This window comes from Chelonoidis abingdonii, chromosome 3 (assembly GCF_003597395.2).
Source record: "Chelonoidis abingdonii isolate Lonesome George chromosome 3, CheloAbing_2.0, whole genome shotgun sequence".
In the NCBI taxonomy this organism is placed as follows: Eukaryota; Metazoa; Chordata; order Testudines; family Testudinidae; genus Chelonoidis; species Chelonoidis abingdonii.
The window spans coordinates 133,705,836-133,731,521 of record NC_133771.1 but is presented as its reverse complement, the minus strand read 5'-3'; the positions used below and the strand labels follow the sequence as shown (position 1 = coordinate 133,731,521).

The 25,686-nt window shown below is 40.2% G+C and overlaps 1 protein-coding gene across 1 annotated transcript in view; it reads left to right on the top strand.

Moving 5' to 3' along the window:
• THBS2 (thrombospondin 2) overlaps nt 1-13,083 on the top strand; it is a 48,321-nt gene extending 35,238 nt beyond the window's left edge. Inside the window, exons 17-22 of the mRNA XM_032780978.1 lie at nt 858-1,092; nt 3,196-3,423; nt 4,857-5,128; nt 7,429-7,526; nt 8,983-9,122; nt 10,928-13,083. Coding sequence (XP_032636869.1) covers nt 858-1,092; nt 3,196-3,423; nt 4,857-5,128; nt 7,429-7,526; nt 8,983-9,122; nt 10,928-10,935 — 981 coding nt within the window. The 3' untranslated portion in view covers nt 10,936-13,083. The remainder of the gene's footprint in view (nt 1-857; nt 1,093-3,195; nt 3,424-4,856; nt 5,129-7,428; nt 7,527-8,982; nt 9,123-10,927) is intronic.
• Nucleotides 13,084-25,686: the final 12,603 nt, after the last annotated feature.

Sequence of the window (25,686 nt, the reverse complement as noted above, 5' to 3'; positions counted from 1 at the left end):
AGCCCTGATTTTCAGGTCTGGCCAAGTGCTGCTCTGGGCAGAGCCTGAGGGGTTTGGGGTAAAGATGTCTTTAACCCCACCTTCGCTCTCCTTGTATTCCTGTGCCATTTGGAGAACAATTTGGCTCCCACTGCAAGTTAGAGAAGCCTTAGGTCTGCTTTGAACTTCACTTGGCTCTCCATGGCTCTAAGGGTCCATGTGGCAACAAAAATTGCCAGAATGCAGTGGCACTCCAGGCAAACCTCCTATCCTGGCCACACCCCTTATGATGCAGGCAGTGAAGACTCTATGGGTATGTCTACAATGCACTTAAAACTCCTCAGCTGGCCCATGATCTGTGAGGGTTCTTGAACCCGGACTCCATCCTGAACCTAAACATCTACACCACAGTTAACCAGTCCCTTAGCCCAAGCCCTGCAAGCCAGAGTCAGCTGGCATGGGCTAGTCATGGGTTTTTAATTGCAGTGTAGACATACTCTATGATACACAGAGAACTCCTTTGCATCAGGATTATTTCCTGTGGGCTAGATCTGAACAAGGTACAGCAGTGTAAAGGGAAGGTATCAGACCTGTGAATTAGGACCAGTAGGTTCCAACCAACAATCATAAGCTAAGAAGCATGTAGGAAAATGTTTGCCCCGGTTTTGGTAAGAGCGTCATTGACATTCTTCATATTAGAGTGAAAAAAATTGAAATTTTATTACATTTCTACTTCATAGAAATTTGACACCACAATATAGGAGCTCTTCAGGAAGTTACTGAAAGAGAAATGTAGAGAATAAGGAAACATGTCATCTCAATTTTGTGCTTTGTAACAATCAAGAAGCCAATGTTATTGCCTGTTTTTTTTTCTGTAGACTGACATAGATAACGACCTAGTTGGTGACCAGTGTGACAATAATGAGGACATAGATGAAGATGGTCACCAGAACAACCAAGATAACTGCCCCTACATCCCCAATTCTAACCAGGCTGACCATGATAAGGATGGCAAAGGGGATGCATGTGATTCTGACGATGACAATGATGGTGTTCCTGATGACAGGGACAATTGTCGGCTCATGTTCAACCCTGACCAAAAGGACTCTGATGGTAAGAAACAAGTAGCATGGGTTTGATTCAGTTTTAAGTACATGAAGAACTGGTGCCTGTATAGAACAATGTGAAGGATACTTTTCCTCATGGATAAAAGAAATAAGACATTTCAGCCCAAATTGAGCCCGGAGGTAACAGGCCTGATATCATTGACCTCAGTGAAGTTTCTCCTGCTTATGCCATGTCTGAACTTGGAACATTGTATTAATGCATTAAAGGGCATCAAACTAGAACTGGTCAAACATATAATATAATTTTGATTAAAAATTTAATTGTTATTTAAAAATTTTTTTAATTGTCTGTTTCCTTTTCAAATGTTAATTTTTTGATGAAATATTAAACTAGAATTTTTTAATTAAAAACTGTTTTGGTTTTTGAAAACCAACACAACTGAAAATTTTGGTATTCAACTTCAGTTTTTTATTGAAAGAACCAAAATATTCCATAACATTTAAAAAAATGAGAAATATTCATTTATTTGTAAATATATATGGAAAATATTTGCCATTTTTCAACCAACTCTACTAAACATTGTTTCACAGAGGAAACACTTTAGGTATGTGTTGATCTTGTGCACTAGACAGTTACATAAATGGTTGCAGTATTTTCCTTCATTTCTTGCCCTGAATTACTGCTCTGTAGTCCTGGTCACTGTTAAACAGCTGTAATGGTCTACCACATAGATGGTTGCAGTTCAGTGGTTAATGAAGAGTTACCAATATATATATATAACATATAAAACATTTTTGTGATCCTTTAGGATAAAAACTGGTATATACGTTTGATATATCTATGAGTAATGACCCACAAAATAAATACATATGAGCAATTTCTTAGTTACACAAGTGTAAACGAATTTGCTGGAGTTGTTCCGCATTGATGCTGGTGTAACTGAAAGCAAAATTTAGTTCATATGTTCATAGTGACAATACTTTTACAATGGACCAGTTCTCGATTGCTGCTCTGGTTACTTTGCACTGTATAGCTGGCAGTTATAGCCCCCTGAGGATTCTAACTGCACTGGGAAATCCTTGGGTGATAAAGAACAGTGATAGCAGTTCCCACACCACCTCTCCTCCCAGTATCCTGGTGTAAGGGAGGCATGGCTAGGATAAAGAGGGAATGACTTATACAACTCTGTGCCCTGCCAATCTCTATAATTGCCCCATAGCCCTTGGACTGCTGTAACTTCTATGAGGACCTCTGTAGTCCAAAGATGACTTGGAGATCTGGTAGTATAGTTCCGTTAAAGCCAGCTTTTGCTCCTCCTAGTCTTGTGCCAAGCATAGCGCAGCTGGGCTATGGAGGTCTAGGCCAGCATATGTGTGAATGCACTTCTGTGAAGACTGTCCAACAGAATCAGTAGTACAGGTTGACTTGCTCTTCATCATCATCAATGGCAGAAGAAATATTGTTCGACTTTGGCAAAAGCCAGACTATAACTAAAAACAAAAGATGTTCATGTGCTTTCAAGTATGTGAGCCACACAGTTTTAAGTTGCAGACCTGGATAGAGTTTGTGGACGACATGGCTGGTTGGACAAATGCTTTCAATATCGTTTGAAACAAAATCAACTCTGTCAGCAGTTAGGACCACTGGCAACTTCAGCAACATATGCATTGAATAATTAAAATCCTCGTATGGATTCAAGAATTGCTTCTTTGATATTGGCAAAGGGAATAAAGTTGGAAATGCATAGTTTTTATCTTAAGAGTTAAGACAAACAAGCGCGGGAGTGCACAGCTGGTCAGAATTTGGAATTCTACTTGGCTGTCAGACAGTGGAATGTGGAACCATTTTCCCACCAAGCTGAACTGCAGAAAGTCTTTGAGTCTTTGGTTGTTTCCTAAGGTTCATTCTCCTTCTTTCTATCAGAAAGCCCATGCTTGAAGAATACATTGGTGATCAAGTGCACTAAAGACATTTTACATCTGCCTCTGATATAAGTCCTTGTTGGTGGCAGGATGGTACATTACATAGACTACTGGTCTCTTCCAGTGTTCTAATTCCTATGTGAACAGCTGTTGACTTATATAAATAGAGAAGGAGAGAGGTACAAAATGCTAACAATTTTTGCCTGTGTATGTGTTCTGCTTGTAGGTGATGGCAGAGGTGATATCTGCAAAGATGATTTTGACAATGACAGTGTACCAGATATTTATGATGTGTGCCCCGAAAATATTGACATCAGTGAAACTGACTTCAGAAAGTTCCAGATGGTCCCCCTGGATCCAAAGGGAACAGCTCAAATTGACCCCAATTGGGTTATTCGCCACCAGGGCAAAGAGCTGGTGCAGACTGCCAACTCTGATCCTGGCATAGCAGTAGGTGAGTATCAAAAGAGAAAAGAATTATCTGGATTCTTTGGAACAGTACTGGCTGAAATACATACAGAATAATACACAGCCCCAGACCTTATGACAGATATAGTGCTGTTTATCTTCAAAGCACTTTACTTTAACTACAACACTCTCTTCAACACCCCATTAGTTAGGTAAGTATAATTATTCCCATTTTACAGATAGGGAAAATGAGACAGAAGGTTTAAAAAACACAGAGTCACTGTCAGAGCTGGGATTAGAACTCTGAATTTTTCATAGTGACCTGAGTGTTCAAGCTGCTGGACCACACTTCTATTATACTTTGTGTAGCACATCAAACAGCTGCATAGTCTTGTTTCTCTTTTCATATAGAAGCCCAAAATAGCCTAGATTTGTTCATTTACTCAGATGGGAGTGTATATCCTGAGTGTCTGAGAGTGCCTGTGTGTATACACTTGTCAGTTTTCTTCCTATTGCTGTTGGCACAACTCGCTGCTCAGCTGATGAAGAAAAAGTATTCTGTATTGAGGTTGTGTATGAGAGAAAAAAGCCTATTGAGCTACTTGATTCCATTTCCTTTTGGAATGTCAGCTGCTATATGTTAGACCTACCTACAATAACCCCCATGTGCATTTTTATAGAGTTAATTCTGATAGGTAAGAGGGAACCAGGGCCGGCTCCAGGCCCCAGCGCACCAAGCATGTGCTTGGGGCGGCATGCCGTGGGGGGCACTCTGCCGGTTGCCAGGAGGGTGGCAGGCGGCTCCGGTGGACCTCCCGCAGGCGTCCCTGCGGAGGGTCTCCTGGTCCCGCAGCTCTGGTGGAGCATCCGCAGACACGCCTGTGGGAGATCCACCGGAGCCGCGGGACTGGCGAGCGGCAGAGCGCCCCCTGCAGCGTGCCACCATGCTTGGGGCAGCGAAATGGCTAGAGCTGGCCCTGGAGGGAACATAGTTGTTTCATTGATCTGAATAAATCAGGACTGAGGAAGGCTTGCAGGTGTCCATCACATTAGTTGTTCTTCCTGCCAAATGCCTCCTCCTTGCTCCCAATTGGTATAATAAGGGATCCTAATGTAAGACACTATGAAACGTAGTTTTTTCTTTAAAAGTCATGTTGTTTCTGTAACAGCAATATTACAAGAGGGAAAGGGACAGAGAAAAGCAAAGACTACACAGAAACAAAGGTAAAAAGAGAGAATGATATCATCTTATCTTCATCCTGGTTTAAGGAATGAGACAGAACAGATATATAAGTACTATATAAACAGTACATATGACCTCATTCTCTCTCTCTCAACACTTCACCCCCACCCCCACCTCCCCAAAAAATCCCTAGAAAGCCCAAAGCAACAGAAATGGTATAACAGTCTGCTTTCAAGCATTCTGAATTTGAACCACATGGAGGAACTTAATATCTTGCATATTTAATCCTCTACCAGGTTTCGATGAGTTCACCTCTGTTGACTTCAGTGGCACATTCTATGTTAACACAGACCGTGATGACGATTATGCCGGGTTTGTGTTTGGTTATCAGTCCAGCAGTCGATTTTATGTCCTGATGTGGAAGCAAGTCACACAGACCTACTGGGAGGACAAGCCCACCAGGGCTTATGGTTATTCAGGGGTATCACTCAAAGTAGTGAACTCCACGACTGGCGCTGGTGAGCACTTGAGAAATGCTCTCTGGCACACTGGAAACACGCCTGGACAGGTAAGAGAATCAAGTCTTCATATCACTGAGGGGTGACCAATATGGTAAAAAGGGGGCTGACGCAAAAACTGGTTGCCAGTTAAAAAAGGGCACTGAGGCTCAGTATGCCAATAAGAGTAGGGAAAATAGTAAATGACTTTTCAATGTTATTTTAATTTTTGGATGAAATTGCCATTCTTTTTAGATGGTTTTGTTATTTGTTTGTACTGTTTTCAAAGTAATGCAAAATATACATAGATAAAAAAGAATGTACAAAGTAGTTAAAAAGAACCTGCAAAATCAAAAGACAAGGAGTACAGGTAATTCTTCCAGCTTGGAGATTGTATTGGTGTTACAATGGGCTTCATTTTCTTAAGGGGGGTGTTTAAACCTTTGGGGCATCACATATATTTGATGTTTATATTTCTGAACGTGGCTGTGTTCAGAAAGTTTGCCGCAAACTCCTAAGTCTTGCAATAACTTCACACGGTGGCCCTTGTGACCCCAAGGAAGCCCACTGAAGTTAGTGGGGCACCACACAAGCACAGGGATCCAACTGCATACAGTTCACACCAGGGTCTGGGCCTTCCTGGAGAGTTTTATTGTGCCAGAGATTTGGAACAATATACAATAAATATTGGGCCAGTCTTGCAGTAGCACTTACTCAGCTAATTAGTCCCATTTCTTTCAATGTAGCTACTCAAATAGGTAAGTGTAGCAGGATCAGTTCTGTAGGGTGAATGTTGTGTGTGAGTGTGTGTGTCTGAACATGTACAGAACTCAAAGAAAATATATTCTCAGATCTCCACTCCCTTTTACTTTCCTTGCACTTTTTCATCAATTATCAAGATTTTCGTCAAGTGGTCTGGAAATAAATATAAAATTACTGCTGATAAAATTATTGGATGACACAAGGCTTATCAGAGTGGTAAATAATGATGAAGACAGGCCAGTCATATAGCGTGATCTGGATCGCTTGATAAGCTGTGCCCATTCAAAAAAGAAATGTAGGCCATACTTACAGAATGGCACCTATATTGTGGAAAGCAGTGATTCTGAAAAGGATCTAGGACTCAGAGTGGACAAGCAACTGAACATGAGCTCTTAGTGTGGTGCTGTGACAAAAAGAGCTCATGTGCTCCGTGGATGTATAAACAGGGAAATAGTGAATAGAAGGAGGGAGGTTACATCCGTATGCACAGGGCCGGCTCCAGGCATCAGCATTCCTAGCTGGTGCTTGGGGCGGCATCCTGCAATGGGTGGCAGTCCCTGTTGTTTTGCCCCCAAGCAGCGTGCCGAATTGCCGCCGTGGGCTGCGGGGGCAGTCCCTGTGCCCGTAGGGCAGCAGGTGCGTTTCCGCAGTGAGGGCAATTCAGTGGCAGCTTCTATGTTTAGCTGTCTAGGGCGGCTTCAGCTAAACATAGAAGCTGCCACCGAATTGCCGCCACCGCGGAAACGCGCCTGCCACCCTAAGGGCAAAAGGACTGCCCCCGCCACCCTGCTTGGGGTGGCGAAAACTGTAGAGCTGGCCCTGCGTATGCAGCATTGGTGAGACCTGTTCTGGCATGCTGCATCCAGTTCTAGTGCCCATATTTCAAAAAGGACACTGAAAAATTAGAGAGTGAAGTGAAGAGCCAAAAATGCTTTGAGTGATAAATAAAATGCCTTGGAGGGAGAGACTTAAAGAGCTCAATCTGTTTAATTTATCCAAGAGAAGACTAAGAGGTGACTTGATTACAGTGTTGAATACCTTCATGGGGAAGGTTGGAGGGAATTCTATGCACTAAAGGATTCTTTAATCTAGCAGAGAAAGGCCTAACAAGAACCAATGGCTAGAAGTTGAAGCCAGACAAATGCATATGAGAAATTAGGTATAATTTTTTGACAGTGAAACAAACTAGCAAGGGAAGTGGTGGATTCTCCATCTCTAATATCTTCACATCTTTCCGGGAAGATATTCTTTAGCACAAGATATTCTTTAACACAAGTTATTGGGCTCAATACAGTGGTAACTGGGTGAAATTTTATGGCCTCTGATATACAGGAGGTCAAACTAGAAGATCTAATTGTCCCTTCTGGCCTTAAAGTCTATGAATCTATGAATTAATCTATTTGTTTGAGAGTAACTTACGTTTAACCGAAGATGGCAATTTTCATGTTGCTTAATATAGGTGACCAGAGTGTAGGGGGAATGTCGTTCAGTATCACTAAATGTTAAAGTGATTTTTAGTTTGGTGATACAAAGAAAATAGGCTGTGATCAGATATCCAGTTGCTGTAGTACAAACCTTTTCTAATGAAGCATCTGTATTCCTACTATAGGTACGTACCTTGTGGCATGACCCCAAGAATGTTGGCTGGAAAGATTATACTGCCTACAGGTGGCAGTTGATTCACAGGCCTAAAACAGGATTAATAAAGTAAGCGGTATTTCAATGCCTACAAATTTCCTAATAATATAGCTTTCATTTCTGATGAAGTAGTGGCTTTTAATGGTTTGTTTGTTAATTCTAGTGCTGATGATTCATTCATGGCAGAGTGTTATCTATTTTTGAAACATTTTATTAGATTTTAAATAACTTCTCTCTCTCCTCACACACACACATCAGATGTGTTCAATTTCATTACGACTGTTCAGTATTTACAGAAACTAAATATTATTAAATAAAAATATCTTGAATTCTTACTAAATAACTGTTTTGTAAAGTAGCCAAGAAAGAGAAATTCCAAAACAATAATCAAAATAAGATTAAAACTTAACATTTCTTTCCTCTCTAGTTCAGCATTCTGTCTCTGACAGTGACTTACACCAGGTACTCCAGAAACATCTGTAAACACCTCTGTAATGCACACAAAATTGCACTGCTATGTATTACATTATGAAGGATATATTTTCCTAACCCTAACTGGTTATTTTATGCCTTTTAAACATGAGGATTGACAGTGCAGATAATTTTTAACCTGCAGTAAATACTGTAACTGTATATAACATTTTTATTGGGGAAATTATCTCTTGCCTCTTTAGACCTGAATAGCCCAGAACTCATCAGGACTAATACATTTTTGTTCTGTTGCATGATGTAAGGAGCAGAAAGGATTTGGGGACCACATGGGTCATCCATTACATTAGAAAGAATAAAAGACAGTTTATCTATGTAATATAAGCCATCCTGCTTTAGAGCATAGGCCAGCAATTAATTGATAAGGGATAGAAAGATACTCCTGTTATTGGCAGGTTATTTCACAGTTGTGTACTCACTATGGTGTTTCTTGCACTTTCCTCTGAAGCAGCTGGTACTGGCCACTGTCAGACAGGATACTGCTCTAGTGGGCCCATTGCCCTAATCTAATGTGGCAGGTCCTATGGTCCTTGTACATGAAGCTCCTTCATTCTACTGGGAATTCTAATAGAAAAAGAAAAATTAACTAGGTTTTTGAATAGTCATTAAAATATATTTATTTGTGAGGAAGTAACAGACTTACCGTGAGTCAATTAAATGATGTGTATATTTCTCAAGCTAACTTCTGAGCATAAAGAGGCATGTGGCTAATCAACATTAAGAACATGACACCCCCTCTTGACAGTCCAGAAGACTTAGCTGTAATAACACAAGGATTTGGGAAATTCTTTGCAGATGATATTCATCCAATTACTCATGGAACAGCACCGGGGTTTTCAATAAACAGGCTAAGACTATCAGACAGACTCAGGGGAGGTATAACAGAAGAATGACCCATGTAATAAACTTGTACTACATGGCACCTAGTGTTAGAATTCAACATCATATCATCACCTGACAGCTGCTATTACATGTCTCAACCTTGAAAAGTTCTGTTGATTCACTATACTAATCTAAGACATATCTTTCTTTACAGAGTTTTAGTATATGAAGGAAAACAGGTCATGGTTGACTCTGGACCAATCTATGATAAGACCTTTGCTGGTGGACGATTAGGTCTTTTTGTCTTCTCTCAAGAAATGGTCTACTTCTCTGACCTCAAATATGAATGCAGAGGTTAGTTTTTTCGGTGAACTAGGCAACTACGAAAGTTTTATTTATGCCTCAATTACTTCAATCTCCCAGCTAAACATGTGGGCAGTGGTTTTCAAAATGTGGGTCATGACTCAGAAGTGGATTGCAAAACGTAAGGTACAGGGTCGCGGCGGCTCTGGTCAGCACTGCTGACTGGGCCATTAGAAGTCCCATCGGTGGTGCTACCCTGATAAGGCAGGCTAGTCCCTACCTGTTCTGAAACTGCGCTGCACCCCGGAAGCGGCGAGTAGCAGGTCCGGGAACTGGCCAATGGGAGCTGAGGGTGGCGGTGCCTGTGGGTGAGAGCTGCGTGGAACCACTTGCATGTGTCCGTCTAGGAGCCGGACCTGCTGCTGGCCACTTCTGAGGCACAGCATGGTCGTCCGTGCCAGGACAGGCAGGAAGTCTGCCTCTGCACCCCCGTTGTGCCGCTGACTGAGAGCCGCCCAAGATAAGCCCAGGTGCCAATCCCCTGCCCCAGCCCTGAGCCCCCCAAACCTGGAGCCCCTTCCTGCACCCCATGCCCTTCACCCCTGGCCCCACCCCAGATCCTTCACCCCCAGTCCACATGCCTGACCTCCTCCCACACCTCAACCCTCTGATACAGCCCTGAACCCCTCCCATACCCCAAACTCCTCATCCTCAGCTCCCTTGCATCACAGGCATCAACAATTTTCTTCGACTGGGTCACCAGAAAAAAAGTTTGAAAACCACTGCTCTAGGGAGAAAAGATGGAAATAGAAAGTATCTTCCAGTTGTTGAATGGAATCTTTAATCTGTCAATCATTCTGAAATAACTCAATCAATCCTTAACTATGAATGAAACAAGGCAGAGTTTATTTTGAGTTGATCAACATGCTGTCCTGAAACAAGTGGACTTAAGCACGTGCTTAACTGCTTTCCTGAATCAGGGCATGACTGTATAACATACAGCAATAATCTCGATAAATTTCAGCCAGAAGGCATGTTCCAAAGCCATAAGGGACCACAGCATAATTTAGACACTGATTCATTAAAATAGCTTGGATCCCACTAGTCTTAATGTAAACCTGAATAACCACAAACACATGTTTAATACAATCTGCCTGGAAAAAAAAAGATGGAATTATCTGAGGGAGAGAATTGTTTGGAACTGTGTGTGTATATCCAGCACATTAGTGTGTGTTGCATGCGTGATGGTCATCTTCATGCCTGACACACTAGGAGTGAAGCTCTAGCGCTAAAAGTGTGAACTGCTACAGCTTGAGCTAGAGAGCCAATGTTACCTAGCTGGGAAATGTAAGAACTCATATCTTCAGCTGATCCGAGCAGGACTTGTAACATGTATTCAGTAGTGGGTTACTCATGCACTTGCAGACTTATTGGTAGCCCTTCTTTAAGGAGGCATTAAGGATGCAGTGACTATTTTCAATTCTCATTTTATAGAAATGTAGGACTCAAGGGGATCTCAATAGGTCATCTTGTCCAGTCCCCTGGACTCAAGGCAGGACTAAGTAATAACTAGAGCATTCCTCACGGGTGTTTGCCTAACCTATTCTTAAAAATCTCCAAATATGATGATTCATGCATTCTCCATTAAATATATACATATATATATAATGAAACCATCCACAATGTTTTTAATAGTACTATATTTTCACATTTATAAGAACAGGAAAAGTAATCTTTGTATTATGCAGGCTGCTTCCCTTTTACTATAGCACATTTGAGCTCTTGTTCCATTTTTACTGTATTCCAAACCAAATATGCCTCTGCACCAATTAATATCCGTTTCTCTTTTACTTTAGATTTCTGAGCTATGGTTGCTGCATTACCAGCAAAGTACTGTAGATGCTGTGCAACCTAGACACCTCAGTACATCCTGGTACTCCCAACTTCTCTTTCTGTGTACCTCCTCCTCCTCCGGCCTTCTGTTCAACTGACCTTGTACCTCCCTCCTGCTAAGAGTGGCTTAGCCAATCCTACGCTCAAGTGCCTTCTGAAAACTAGGACTAATGGGACCTAAATGTGAGCGTCCAACCCACCACTGAAGCAAAAGCAGATTGATACATTAGAACGTTTTTGTAGAGTGAAAAGACTTGTTTGTTTTTTTACAAAGGAATGACGTTTACATATAAAGTGTAATTACTTAATGTATTTATATATATATGGAGAAAAAGGGGATGAGTATCATCCATTGTCTTAAACTAAGTGGAAAAAAAAGTGTTAAAACCACTTTTTTATGCCTAGGGTTGACAATTCCCTTGCTCCGATCAGGGCTGGACCTCAGTAACACAAAACCTCTGAGCCTAATTTCAGTAAAATAACAAAGGGACCATACCAACAATATCTAGTCAAATAATGAAGCCATTGGAGAATAAAGTGAAGGCCACATAATATGAAGATGGCTTGATGGAAAAAGATCTTTCAGCTGATAAGGATGCTTTTACTAACTCTTCAAAAATACCTTTTAAGATTAAAAGTTGCTGAAACTTCAGATTTTTAGTTTCAAATAATGTCTAACTAGAAATAACAATGCATGTTATTTGTATGGACTTAAATAAGGACAAATACAATTGAACCAGCACTTAACCTTGAACATAAGAAAGCATAGCAATTCAGTTAAGCACATAAGACCATCCACTGTGGCTTTTATAAAATGGTTTCCAGTTGGCCAGTGTACATCTTTTTTTGCATTCCCTCTTGCTAAACATATTTCATGACCATCTGGAACAAGTTGAATCTGAACCACTTTTCCATCTCTGCTGCAAAAAGCACTTTGACATCCTGAATCCTGATCTAGGGTTATGAAAAGGTAGCCACGCTACCATTACCTAATATGGAAATTAAGGTTCCAGTTATAAATATTTTGTTAATATTTATCATGATTACACATACTGCTACCTTCTCTGATAATTTATTTGTAAAGCATGTCATACAGTGCATTAGTAATGCAGTATTAGCAAATAATGCCAGAACAATCTGTTGAAGCATATCACAACATGAAGATATCATTGAAGCAATGTACACATTTGTTTAAACATGCAGTTTTATGTCATTACAATCCAGCATGCTGTAAAGTAGCACATGATTAAATAAGTAATAAAGAGGAATTTATAAATGGAACCTTAATATATATATACTGTTATCCTAATTTTAGTATTTTGTATTGTTACCTAAGTCTGCTGTATATAGAACTGTTTTATTTTTTAAATAATGCTGAAGGGATACCAGTGTTTATTCTAACCAGATACAACAGTTATTCAGTTATACAATAGTATGCAAGTATTTAACACTTTTTTGTTTTGTTTAAGATGTATGAGCTTTGTTCAAAAAAACTCTTGCTGGTGTAATTTTAATTACAGACGAGGTTTACTAAGGGAATAATACAGTATCTCTTGCCTTATCATAGGGCATGGTGAGCCAAATGTTGACTCAGCTCTTTTTTTTCCTTTTAAATAGATTTTACTGCTATATTCATTAGAAAAAATTCACAGTTTGTGGCTTTATTGCACATTTTACAATCTCTTCATATTAACAAACGCTTTTTTAAAAAAAATCCTCCTTATGAGGTTTTTGTGTTTGTTGCAATTCATACTTCTGTTGTTTCAAATTGTATCCCCAAGTCCCAGTGAGAAAGTGGGGAGACTTCATTAAATGTAATGATTGTGATGGACGTGTAGGGTTTTTTGGTTTGGTTTTGTGAAAGCATGACATCAGTGTGGGGACAAAGATGTTAATATTTAGATTGTACCATAATTTTCCTATTCTATGTAAATTATTTATGAAGATTTTCTTTTTTCTTTTTCTTTTTTTCCTTGCAAGGGTGTGTGTGCATGTGAGAGAAAAAAGGAGGGAGAGAATGAGATCAATGAAACTTCACTTTGTTTTGCCAAAGATTGTAAATAATTATTTATTTGTTTACACAGACAAAATTCACCATTTAACATCCTGCTTCATTTAGTCAGATCATCATTTATTATATTTTAACAATTAATGATAGGAAATAAACTGTAAAACGGTTTTATAAAAAAAAATCTCTTTACCTTTTTTATAGTTAAAAATGTTTCTTAAAAAAGAAAGAGAGCTACCAGGCCCTGAAACTCTCTGGTATCTAAACAAACCTGTTGCTTGGTTATAAATCATTTCATGTCAAATGGACTTGTTGGTTAGTTACAAATCGTTGAGTATATTTTAAGGATGTAACAGCAGGCTTCCTGGTATCATTGAAAAGGGCCATAATTCCACTTGAGCCACTTAATCTCTTGGTGAACCACCCAAAATCATTTTATTTCTGACACTATAATTGAGAAATTCATTCCTGCTTCTTGTCATTGCCAGACAAATGCACAGGTTTCTGCACTGGATCTTGACCAGCGTAACTGAACAGATGTATAGTCTGGTCCTGTAATCCTTACTCCCGCACATCCTATTGAAGTCAATGGGATATATTAGTGTGAATAACGATTACCCACACAATCAAGGGTTTCAGGAATGAGCACTTTGGGATGGTTCACACAGAACAAGAAATGAGAAAAAATTCTCAAAACAACATGACAATGCTTTGGTAGCTGATAAGTTGCAATCATTTGGAGATGGGGCAGGTGAATTGGTTTAGAAAAAACAAGAACACCCATCATGCCAAAACTTTGTGAAATGAACCTGAACCAAACATTTCTTTAAATGTCCTAATAGGCCTGAACACCCCCAACTTTAATTTTCATGTGCCTTTCCAATTTGGTGTTCAATGGGGATTGGAAACAAAAGTTTGTTCAGGTGACACTTCTCGATATGATCTGAAGCAGGGCCAGCTCTGGCTTTTTTGCTGCCCCAAGCCAAAAAACAAACAAACAAACAAACCAACCTGTGGGGTGGCCGGATCCAAGGTGCAAACTTTCAGCTAGCAGGACTCCCTGCGCTGCAGACGTGCCCCGGGCACTGGAGTGTGTGCCTCGGCTAGCAGGGGGCAGGGGCAGGGAGGTAGGGGGGGAGAGAGAGAAGGGGGGTGGCCAAGACTTCCTTCAGCCAAGGTGCTCACCACTTGGCCCCTCTTGCCGCGCCGCCTGCCAGGAGGGCTCTGTGCTGCTCCAGTTGGTGGGGAGGGAAGGACGCGGGCTGCCAGGCTTGCTGCAGACCTGGCACCGGCTGGGGCACACAGAACGCGCAGCAGGCTCCCAGCATTCCCTCCTCCACACCGCCACCCACTACAGGGCGGCCAGAGCAACAAATGAGGGGAAAAAAGGGTGTTCGTGCCCCCCTGGGATTGGACGGAATGCTGCCCCTTAGAACCTGCCGGCCCAAGCATGAGCTTGCTTGGCTGGTGCCTGGAGCTGGCTCTGATCTGAAGAATGAGAAACTTCACACAAGAAAGTCATAGACTCTTTTGCTAAAAACTCCAAACCTTTCAAAAGCATATCTGAACTGATTCTGAACTCCAGGCTTGTGGAGAGTTATCCATCACTAGCTTTGGCTGCCATTTGGGCTGCAGAAGCAAAGGCTGTTTTGATATACTGTGGCAGATAGGCTCAGAGAAAGGAAAAATCTAATGACGACAGCATGGCAAAAATACTGGATCTCTGAAGAAAATAGGGATGAAAATGCCTGAAAAGAAGGTACTACTGTGAGGTAATGCGTTCATATAAAAGAATAACATACTCTAACCTTCTTTAGTATTTTTTAGCAAAATTAGAACTGAGGATCTTGAAGAAGTTCAGAAACATTTGGTTAACATTTGAAAAAAAAAAACCCAATTTAATTTTTGCAGCATCTGAACTTCTTTTTTCAAGATGCAGATGGAAAGAAGTGTTGAAAGAGACTAAAAGGCAAACTATTTCTTCAGTGTGGGGAGCAGGGGGCCAGTGAGTAGACTTGAGTTCTGGTTCCGCCACTGATTTGTTTTGTCCAATGTCACACATCACTTACCGTCTCTGGGACTCACTTGCCCTGTGTATAGAACAGGAATGATAAAATTTGCCCTCCATTGCAAAGTGCTTTGAGATCTGTGGGTGAAAAGTGCTATATAAGTGCCATATATTACTATTTCTGGACCAACCAAACCAATCAATACTGAAAATCCCATGAAAGCAAGTTGTGACATGATTTCCAGTCCAATTTTGCAGCAGTTTAGCTATTTTAGATAAGCTTCAACTAGGCCTCTGAATTTTAGCTTTTTTATCTGAACCAAGCTTCTGAATCTTTAAAGGTTTGTCCAGCACCAGGTTAAAATATCTACAAGGGTTTTCATCCTTGAGGAAGACAAAAGCAAGAGTCAGACCTGTGAACTCTCATGTTAAACAGCCTGAAAAGTAGCATAAGTAATGTTAAACCTGTGCCTACCATAGGTATTGGGTGCTGGAGTTGCTACCACACCCCTTGGCTTGAAGTTGTTTCCCTCATATACAGAGTTTTCTGTTTGGTTCAATGGCTCTCAGCACCCCCACTATATAAATTGTTCCAGCACCCCTGATGTCTAGTGCTTGCTAGTTTCATTCTGGGCCAGCAGTTGAACAGAATGTAAGTCAGTGAGCCAAATCCTGATCTTGGTGAACTCAGTCGGAATTTTGCCGTTAAATTCAATGGGATCTAGGTTAGGTTCAGTGTTCAATTTGCACAGCAAAAGTCAGTAAAAGAAAAGCTAATGCTCACATGGGAACATCTGCTGTACAAAGCCATTTGAAAAATAAATAACTATGTAATAACTTGGCAGAGATTTGTTCCCAACGTGGAGGGGACCACCCCAGTAGAGCAGGAAGGGAGACCTTGAAACAAATGGAACACAGAACCATTCAAACCAAAGGGTTATCTGATTCAGTATCCTGTCTCTTGATAGGGGCCAAAATCAAATACTTCAGCAGAAGGTGTAAAACCCATATGATTAAAAATTATACATTAAGATGCCTATGGAGGAAACATTCTTCCTAGCCCCATGCATTAAAGGCTATTGGTTGGCTTATGTCCTGAAGCATGAGTGTTGTTTACTTTAGCAAGCTAATATAATTGCAGATAGTCATATTATTCCTGTTCATGTCTAAATTATTTGAATGCCACTTCTTGGCCTCAATAAACTCCAACAGTGAGTCCCACAGTTTGATCATGCATGACATAAAATATATATTTCCTCTTATCAGTTGTAATTGTATTACCTTTTCCTTTCATTGGATGGCCTTTTTTCTTGCCTTATGAGAGAGGGTAAATAATATATACCTTTATCATGTCAGTTCTGAATTGTTTCCTTCCCAAACCAATTTGTTCTTTATAAAGCCATGTAATTGGAAGGAGATGCTATCATTCTTTGTGTGTGTGTGTTGTGGGGGTGGGCACCCTGCCTGCTGATGGGGGGAAAGCTTTACAACAGCTGCCATTTTGGATTTCAGCACAGATACAGAGATGCTTACTGTAGTCATCCTATCACTCTCACATGGAGACTCTGTAGTTTGTTGTTTTTCTTAATCTGAAATAAATCATCTAGACTGAAAAATACTTGTTTTATCTGCCCCTAATATTGTCTCCTCCTAATTTCTATCTGGTAGCGATTGGCTTAAACCCTGAAACATGAGGCTTAATATCCCTTCCATAGTTTATTGGCATTAACTATGGCAGCACTAGACATTCTTGTTATTTATATAAATGTCCAGTCCCTTGTTTGGCCTCAATGGTATTTTGTAGTAGTGAGGTCAATACTCTAATTATATGTTGTTTGGAAAAATTATTTCCTATCAGTTTTGAATTTGCCACCTTTTAATTTGACTGCCCATTTGTTTTTGTACTGGGAGACACAGAGAACAGAAGGTTCCACCTTTGCTGTCCTGTTCAGTATATTATAAACTTTTATCGTGTCCCTCCTTATTTTTCTCCTTTCTTCCTCCAAGAACTTTTCTATGCCTCTAATCATTTTATTACCCTTACCTGAATCCATTTTATTTCCACAACTTTCTTTCGGGGGGTTGGCACACATAATATTCTAGATGAGACAATATTATTGATATATCTAATGTTAAAATAATGTTATTTTCCATCCTGTCCTTATATATCATACTTCTTATTTGCTTTCCAGACTGCAGCTGCACATTGAGCAGACATCTTCATTCAGTCATGTACAATTTTGCCCTTTCCTGAATTGATACAGTTAATTTAGAACCCTGTAAGGCAGGGGTAGGCAATGGGCATGGGTGCTGAAGGCGGCACGTGAGCTGATTTTCAATGGCATTCACACTGCCCGGGTCTTGGCCACCAGTCCAGAAGGTTCAGCATTTTAATTTAATTTTAAATTAAGCTTCTTAAACATTTTAAAAATCTTATTTACTTTACATATAACAATAGTTTAGTTATGTATTATAGACATATAGAAAGAGATCTAAAAACATTAAAATGTATTACTGGCATGCAGAACCTTAAATTAGAGTGAATAAATGAAGACTCGGCACACCACTTCTGAAAGGTTGCCGACCCCTGCTGTAAGGTGTATGAGTCATAAATGTTTCTTTCCAAAGTCTATTGCATGTGGGGGTGGGGTCATAGTGCAGGGGTGGGGCCACAAGGGCAGAATCACATGGGGCCTTATGTCACAGTGTGCATAGGGATTGCCTTACTTCACCCTTTAAATATTTGTTCTAGTGAGGTCCTTTTCTATTGCTGGGAATTCAAGCTCAGCTATTTTTGCCTTTAATCTTCTTGTACTTGCACATAGACACGTGTAGACTTTATTCCTGGGTGTACTTTCTTAATATAACATGCTTATCTGCACCATTATCTTTTTGAATTGTACCTCAATGACTTCAACTTCTGCTTCCTGCAGTGCTGTTGTAATTCTTTCCTCTACTGCTAGACGCATAGTTTCTCATGTTACTGACATCCCTAGCAGATGTCTTTGTCTAACCTAAATTCTTCTCAGAACCCGTCAGCCTTTTCCTTACCTTCTAGTTTAAATAATCTCCCAAAATCTTCCCAATTTTCTGTGCCAGCAGTCTGGCTCCACTTTGTTTAAAACAGAGTCCACTCTTTCTGTAAAGAATCTTCCTCAAAGGATTCCCCAGTGCCTCATAAATTTGCATTCCTCCCTCCTAAATCATCTTCTTATCCATAGATTGAGACCCTGTAGTTGCACCTGTTCTCTGCATGAAGCCAGAAGCATTTCAGGAGAAAGCGACCCAAGAAAAAGAAAGGGACAACTAGAACGTGATAAATAAGAATGGGAGAGAGACTGTAAGAAAAAGATGAATGCTATAATTTCCCTGTATTAAAGTGGTGATATGCAACAGGCAGAAACAACCACTTCTCGGGAACACTGTCCTTTGCATTTGCATGGTCTCTGCTAAGCCTCCTTTGTGCAAAGTTTCCCTCTTACAAGAACTTTTCCCCCCAGCATGGCTTTCTTTAGCTGGCCCTTTAAATTTGGCAAAGCCAAACAGCTACATCCTAATATGACCATTTTTTAACTGGCTACTGCCTGTGGCATCTTTCTCCCTTCCAGCTAATAAATATTCTTAACTCCTATAAAGTTTTGCCTTTTTTTCCCTATGGAAAAAAATTAAATTTCTCCAAAAATTTGAGGCACGAATGAAAAATATTGTTACTGTAAGCCTGTATGGAATAGGAGTTTTTGCTTGGGTGAAAAATTCCCTCCCCACCGCTAATGAAATACGATGAACTCAAAGAGTGGGATACTTGAGTCCCACTACCTGGGGCCATATTATCCCTGGCCCTTGAGTGGATCTGCTGAAGACCAAAAGAAAGGGAGTCTTCCCTGCTGCAGAGCAGCCTGATCAACAACCAGGGACAATGTCATAGCCTCTTCCCATCAGGGAGCATGGGAAGCTGAGGGTCATATAGCTTCTTAAAAGGTGGGGGTAGGGGGAAGAGAGGAGGCAGGACCACGGTCCAGTCCTCTCCTGTTCTCCTTTTACTGGCCTACGGAGTGCCTGGCATACACTGTGCAGAGCAGGCTGGATCATCCTAGTAAGATGGAGTAATGTGAGTGTACTCTTCCCTACAATCTCTCACCAAACCCTTCCCGAAGAAATGCAGTTCCTAACTCCCCTCCCCCGCCTGCCTTTCAAGGCTGTGACTGGTACTACACAGCCAACCCCCCAATGTGGGTGACGACACAGATTATCTTAAATGAGGTGTAAAACTAAACAGTTGTACAGGTTTTCCCTTGAAACTGGGTGGGTTGGCAGTTTGAATTAAATAAATAAAACCTGTGAAACGTACAGCAGATGGAACATAGTCAGGAATACATTCTTGTAAAGTCTCTCCCTCCCCCCAAAAGTTGCCTAAATGTGTGCTGGTTTATTGCATGAGTGCCATTTTTCTTAACTCTCCCTTTTTCTCCTTCACTCTCATAATGTTTGGATTTATGTCCTCCATAGCTAAGGAAGAACTACATGCTGCAATGCATCCATATAGAAAGTATGTAAACCCAGAAACCCCCACACCTTATGGGCCAGACTCTGTCTGAATAAGTCCCATGAAATCCCAAGGAACTCCAGTGATTTCAATGGACTCAGATGACAACCATATCAGCGCCACTAAGATCAGAATCTGGCTCATAAAATCCAGAAGTTTCTGCTTTACTGTATAAACCCAAACCTCCATGTTGGTACGTGGCATACTGTGGAGCAGTACCCAGGCAATACTTTTTAGTTGTCATGGGGCTTCTGTAATGCCTTTTCTTCTTCAGTGAGAAAAAGGAGAGAAGTTCTTATCTACCATAGCTGTCTGTTCTCTGTAGCTGCCCTGTTCTCCAAGGATGCTTTTCTCTGCCTATCCAGCCAGAGCCTGCTATTTTATTAAGTGAAGTGGAGTGGGTACTGTATAATGTATTAGAAACTAGTGCTCATATTTGCCACATCAGTCTGTTACAATCACCAATAATCTGGGTGGAAAGTGGTTTTCCTTTCCCCATACCCCCCCATCCCCAGGTCAAGATTTTGAAAAATGTTCCTGTCTGCAATCAGGACAAAAAGTTGAAATCTCAAAGATCTTCACAAATAAAAAGACCGGGGTGGGGGAGGAAGGTGAGGAAAGAAAGAAAAGACAGGTTTGGGCCACTCAAACGTTTCATTTAGATAAACGTGCAATGTTTCATGTCAGTTTTGACCTTATGTTTACATGTGTTTTTTTTAACTATTAATTAACTTCCATTTCACAACAAAAAGTCGTTTGAACCAATTTCAAAAATTGTCTTTAAACAATTTTCAAAACAGGAAATTTGTCTAAACTGACCCTTCCCTACAAAAGAGTTTTGATTTTGACAAATTGACATTTTCTGCCCTCTGACCCTCCAAAAAACCCAAAACAAACCCAAAGTTTTGCTGAAAAATTCCCGCCCACCTCTAATTAGAAACACATAACAAAGCCATTATTAGGTTTTATCAAAATCTGCTGTGACATACTTTGATCTTGTAATAATAGCCTAATGCATGGTGGGTGACTCCATTTAGGTGAAGAAGAACTAAGTCTTTAGTAACATTTACAGCTTAAGCTGCAGTATACTTTTCAGCCAACCAACCAACTAGCCAACCAATCTATCTATCTACTTGTATATATCCCTGTAGTATCCGTAAACAAAAATGATTATCTTCTCTTTATAAACACCTTAGTCTCTTTCCAACATCTGTGGGGTATTCTTGAGCTATCTTCATCTTTGCTGAACCCATCCGTGTCACAATAGGATACTGGAGATTCACACACGGCAAATCACACTTTCAATCTTAGTAACGGCTGTAACAGTGTGTCTCGGAAATTGTTTATAGTCATTTAGATTATGTATTCACTGAGTAACTTCTAATAGATACTTTCTGAGCACTCCCTTTGTGAGTCACTTTCCGCTCTTTAAATCATACTGACATAAAGAAAAATTAAGATGGCTTGTGTGGGAGGCAGAAATCAGCAGTCACATCAGTTCCTGACATGGATATTTTGACCAAATGTCTTTTTCAAATCTTTGGAGAAAACAAAATGAAATATTTTCCTGAACTGAGAACTGTTATTCATAACATCATCTGTCTCCAGAGGGCTTCCATTTCAGCTGTAGGCCATAGATCTCACTGAGCCCATCTCCTAACTGTGTAGTGAACACAATTGTCTGTCCAGTGTCTTTGCTATTGCAGTCTTTAAAGAGGCATCAAACATCAATCAAGATGGAGAGGGTGGAGAAGAATCTTCCTATCATTAATAAAGAATAATTCTTAGAAAGGAAGAGAACAGACTCAGTATGCTTTCATGTAACATTCTAGAACACACTAATCATTCATTCATGTGTTTAAAGAGCTAGGTATCTAAATTTTTATAAGACGATTAGGCAAAGGGGAAAACAACACATGATTTATTCTGATAACAACTAGCATTGAGATGGGCAGGCAAAGAGCCTGAAGGGAACACTAAAAAGAAAAAGACTATAATAATAGAAGAGAATGATTTTTAGTGGGGAAAAATGAGAAAAATCAAGACAACACTTAATCTTTATTAAATCTTTATCATCAATATATCACAACAGAGTTCACACCTACCTTGCTAGGAAGTTTCATCTATTATAAATGGAGGATACTCTTAACAGGATTGTTATTTACTCAGTCCACAACCCACTATTTATTCAACAGAGTCCAATTTCTAGACTTCATTTACAGATGTTATTTATACTTTTCTGGATTGCTTCAAGAATATTAAAACACTCAAGTGTAAATACAATCCTTATTCTCTCAGGGAGGTCACTTGATATCCTCTCTCCCATTGAAAGTGATGCCTGTTACTTAAAATATACATGATACCAACATTCTTATTTAAATGGAAAGAAACAAGGTCATTCTCACTTATAGGCAAGATGGTTAAAGTTCTGTATTCTATCTAAACTCTTATATATGCCCCGACAGTGTAGGACGTGAAAACATTACAGTCACTCAGGTATTTATTCTCACAACACTCTGAGGTAGGAAAGTGCTATTATCTCCAGTTTACATACGGAAACTGCAGCAGAGCATGACTTAATCACTTGCCCCAGGTTACAGAGCAAATCAGTGGCTGACAGAAATTGAAAAAAGCTTCCTGAACTCCAGGCCAGTGTCTTTACTACAAGGCCATCCTTTCAAAGCAAAGAGCCACAAGCCCTCTCACTGGGTGTGACAAAGTACTGAGAGATGGAGCTTGAGCCAGCACTCTGGTCACTATTAGCAGCCATTAGGTTCCCTCAGAGAAGGCCTAATTGGGCATGGGATGTGCCTGGCTTAGGAAGTTAATGAGCTAATTAGTGCATTAATGGGCAAGTGGTTAAAAAGAACACAGGTAGGAATGGGGAGAGAAAAAAGAGATGCTAAGAGTGCCTGACAAGAGGTGGGTCTGTGAGCAGAGACTCCTCAACTCACTTTCTTTCCCCTGAGAAAAGGGACAAGAAAGCTGGAAAACAGCACAATGGTGTGGATGCAGTGACATGTATTTGTGGAGGGACTGAGACACTGCAAATAAAGTACATGTTGGTGTTTTCAGGTAAGAGCTGTATGTGTGTGTGTAAGTGATGATGGAATGTTAGGTGTGCCCTTTCACACTGGGGTAATATGAAAGGTTTATTTCCCCTATATTCCCCCTCTAGAAATGAATTCAATCCTCATGAAATGATTGCTGATGGATACCCAGTCTCAAAATTGATCTTCTTTGAGCACCTCAAGGTTTCTTTAATCTCATATTGGGTGAGTCAGCCAACCACAGGGGCCTCGTGTAACATTAAGTCAAAAGGACAACATTAACTTCAATAAAAACAGGATTGTACCCAATACAATTTGTATGGCCCAGCCTTTCAAAATCAGTCTCTAATTTTGAGACACCCTGAATTAGAGACATCCCCAAATTAGACACTACTTACAAAAAAAATCTGCCTGCATACATCCTACATTATCTGTAATTATCACTAAGAAAAATACTCTCATTTTTAACTTATTTTGCTAAAGCAGGTGGTAGTGGTGGGGGGAGTACATTACATTTACTATATTTCATGTTACAATAAAATTGGGTGAATAGTGGGAGAAATTATGCAGAATAACTTGATGAGTATAGGACAATCTGTCAAATTATTTGGTGACTATTATTCATCTACCTCCAGTGGTAATAGTTAATTTAGCAAAGTTTCCGGCAATAATCTCCCTTCCTGTGCCATTGACTTAACAGTATTCCATATAAAATCATTTTATCTATATTTTTGCTTCATTTCCTTTCCTGGTAATAAATTTTCTAAATTAAAAGCTGATATTATTCTGAATTGGATGGAGGAGCTAAAGTGTTCCCATGTTTTCATTATAGTTATGTAGCTTATAAGTGAAGGTGCTAAACTGAACCTGGTGTTTTTTAGAGTATTAACAAGAATGGTCATCACTTTGACATAGTGCTGTTTTGTATCTACCTACCATTTTCCTCAGCAAACTTCTGTAGGCAAACTCTTTTCACAGTTTCTCACTAGCCCATCCTTTGTCCTGCATCATTAACATTTGCTTTCTTGTGGGTATTTGATTATGATTCTGACCACCCCAGCTCAGTTCCACTCACAAAGGATTTAAGAAAATGAAATCAAAAGCAAAAAAAAAAAATCCTCATTGCACAATCTCAATCTGCAAAAATGCAGCCTCTGGTGTTTCATTTTATTCAAAAGTTCTGTGCAAAAACTCAGTACACCGTGCATTAGTCCATCTGCAATACGTGGCTAATAGGCTGTCATGGGCTACAGCTCTGAAGGCCATTCACCCTTTGTTGTGCAACATAGAATAGAAAATATCAAAGTTAGCATTATTTTGCTAGAGCTATTGGAAAGCCAGGCAGCAATCTACCCCATGGTGTCATGTAACATAGCATATGTGGACTAGTGGAACTACTGTATTAAAAACCAAACCAAACCATGGCAATCTTGTTCAAAGTTCATTCCAAGGCTCAGTCTTTGCTAAAACTTAGAGCCTAATTGTATGCAGAGATCATCGACCATGATCAGAACTATCTAAGATGCCTGGCACACTCCTCTACAGGGCTTCTGTTCAATGCATCAGATTCCAGGTGTTAGCCTTTCGTTTTTACTGCATGTTCTTAAATTAGATGATTAAAACAGAAGACCAAGTTCCTGTTTCATTTGTGCAGAGGCTTTAATGTCAGGCTAAAAAGGCTACACACACACACACACACACACACACACACACACACAGACACACAATTACATAAGTGCAGACATGGGAGGAAGCTTTTATAAAAGCAGTTCTCGTTTTCCTGCTTTTCTTGTATGTTTTATTTTATATGATCATCTCATTGGAAAGAAACCAGGGAACTGGTGTATGTTCAAACTTTTGAAATTCCATGGGCTTTGCTACAGTACAGAGACCTGCTGCTGTGGCAGATCACTGGAAGGCATTGCCTCCTCACTGCAGGCAGCTAAGTTGGTTTCTGGAAAAGGAGGTTTTTTTCAGCTCCTTGCTTCTCTGGCCTTCCGCTGTTAATGAATGGTGCAGTTGGCTCCCTTGATATTTTGCTTTCAATAACTTGCCATGGAATAAAGCATGGAAAGGTGGCCACTGCTCTGCTTAATAGCATCAGAGCTTCCTTCTACAATGACTAATACCACAATTTGTGTCAGTTAGATAGGCTCTATGAAGATATTTCCTCACGGAGAGAAAGGGGATACCGCTAAGTGAGTAGAGTGTGCAGACAGAGCTATGCAACATATGCAATAATTACACTGTGTTGGCTGTAGTGGAAGAAAGTTTGGCCTGAGATCTCACTACTGCTTTCCCCCAATAGTTACAAACTCAGATTGAGCCTGATTTTTACGGTTAACCTCCCTATCTCTCTAAATGGATCAAGCTGTAATCTTGGAGCTTGACACTCCAGTGTGTCAAAATGTGACAGACACATATTTTTCAACCCAGGCACATCTGATGATTGTTATTACTGATCATTTGTATAGCACAGGTGTTGTGTGTGATACCTATAATAAATTGTGGGTGCAAAAGTATGGGCCCATTTTATAGTTGGTGCCAAATTACCCCTGCAAAAAAGGAGGCTGGCACTGAAAAAGTGACTCTATATAACCATCCTGGGTCCTGCTGGACTTTCTGAAACACACATAGACTCTGGAGTTAAGAAGCTGGGGCATGCACTATCAAGGTTTTCTTCAGCACTTCTACACATATCTTATCAGTCCTCTACCACACATACCTGCACAAACAAAATCCAGATTTGTGTGGAGTTTGGAGTTCCTAAGCCTCACAGGGCCTCCTTTGGAGCCTTGGCAGAACCAGTTGGGTTCAAGGATTTTCAGGATTCCAAACTCTTTGTTTCCATAGATTTACTGAAGCATGAATTTTTCTTCAAGTTACAAGATGAACTAATTATACTGAAAAATTAAGAAGTCTGACTTTGAAGAAACTTTAGTGCAGTCAGGAAACCAAGATAAGATAACTAGGACACTTGCAATATGGGATGTGATCAAATCCACATATTTGGTGGAGAATAAATAGTTCCATGCGGCACTAAGGAAATCTCTAGACAATGGAGTCATAGATGCAAACTTACTGGAAAAAGAAAAACTGACAGAGAATCTTGG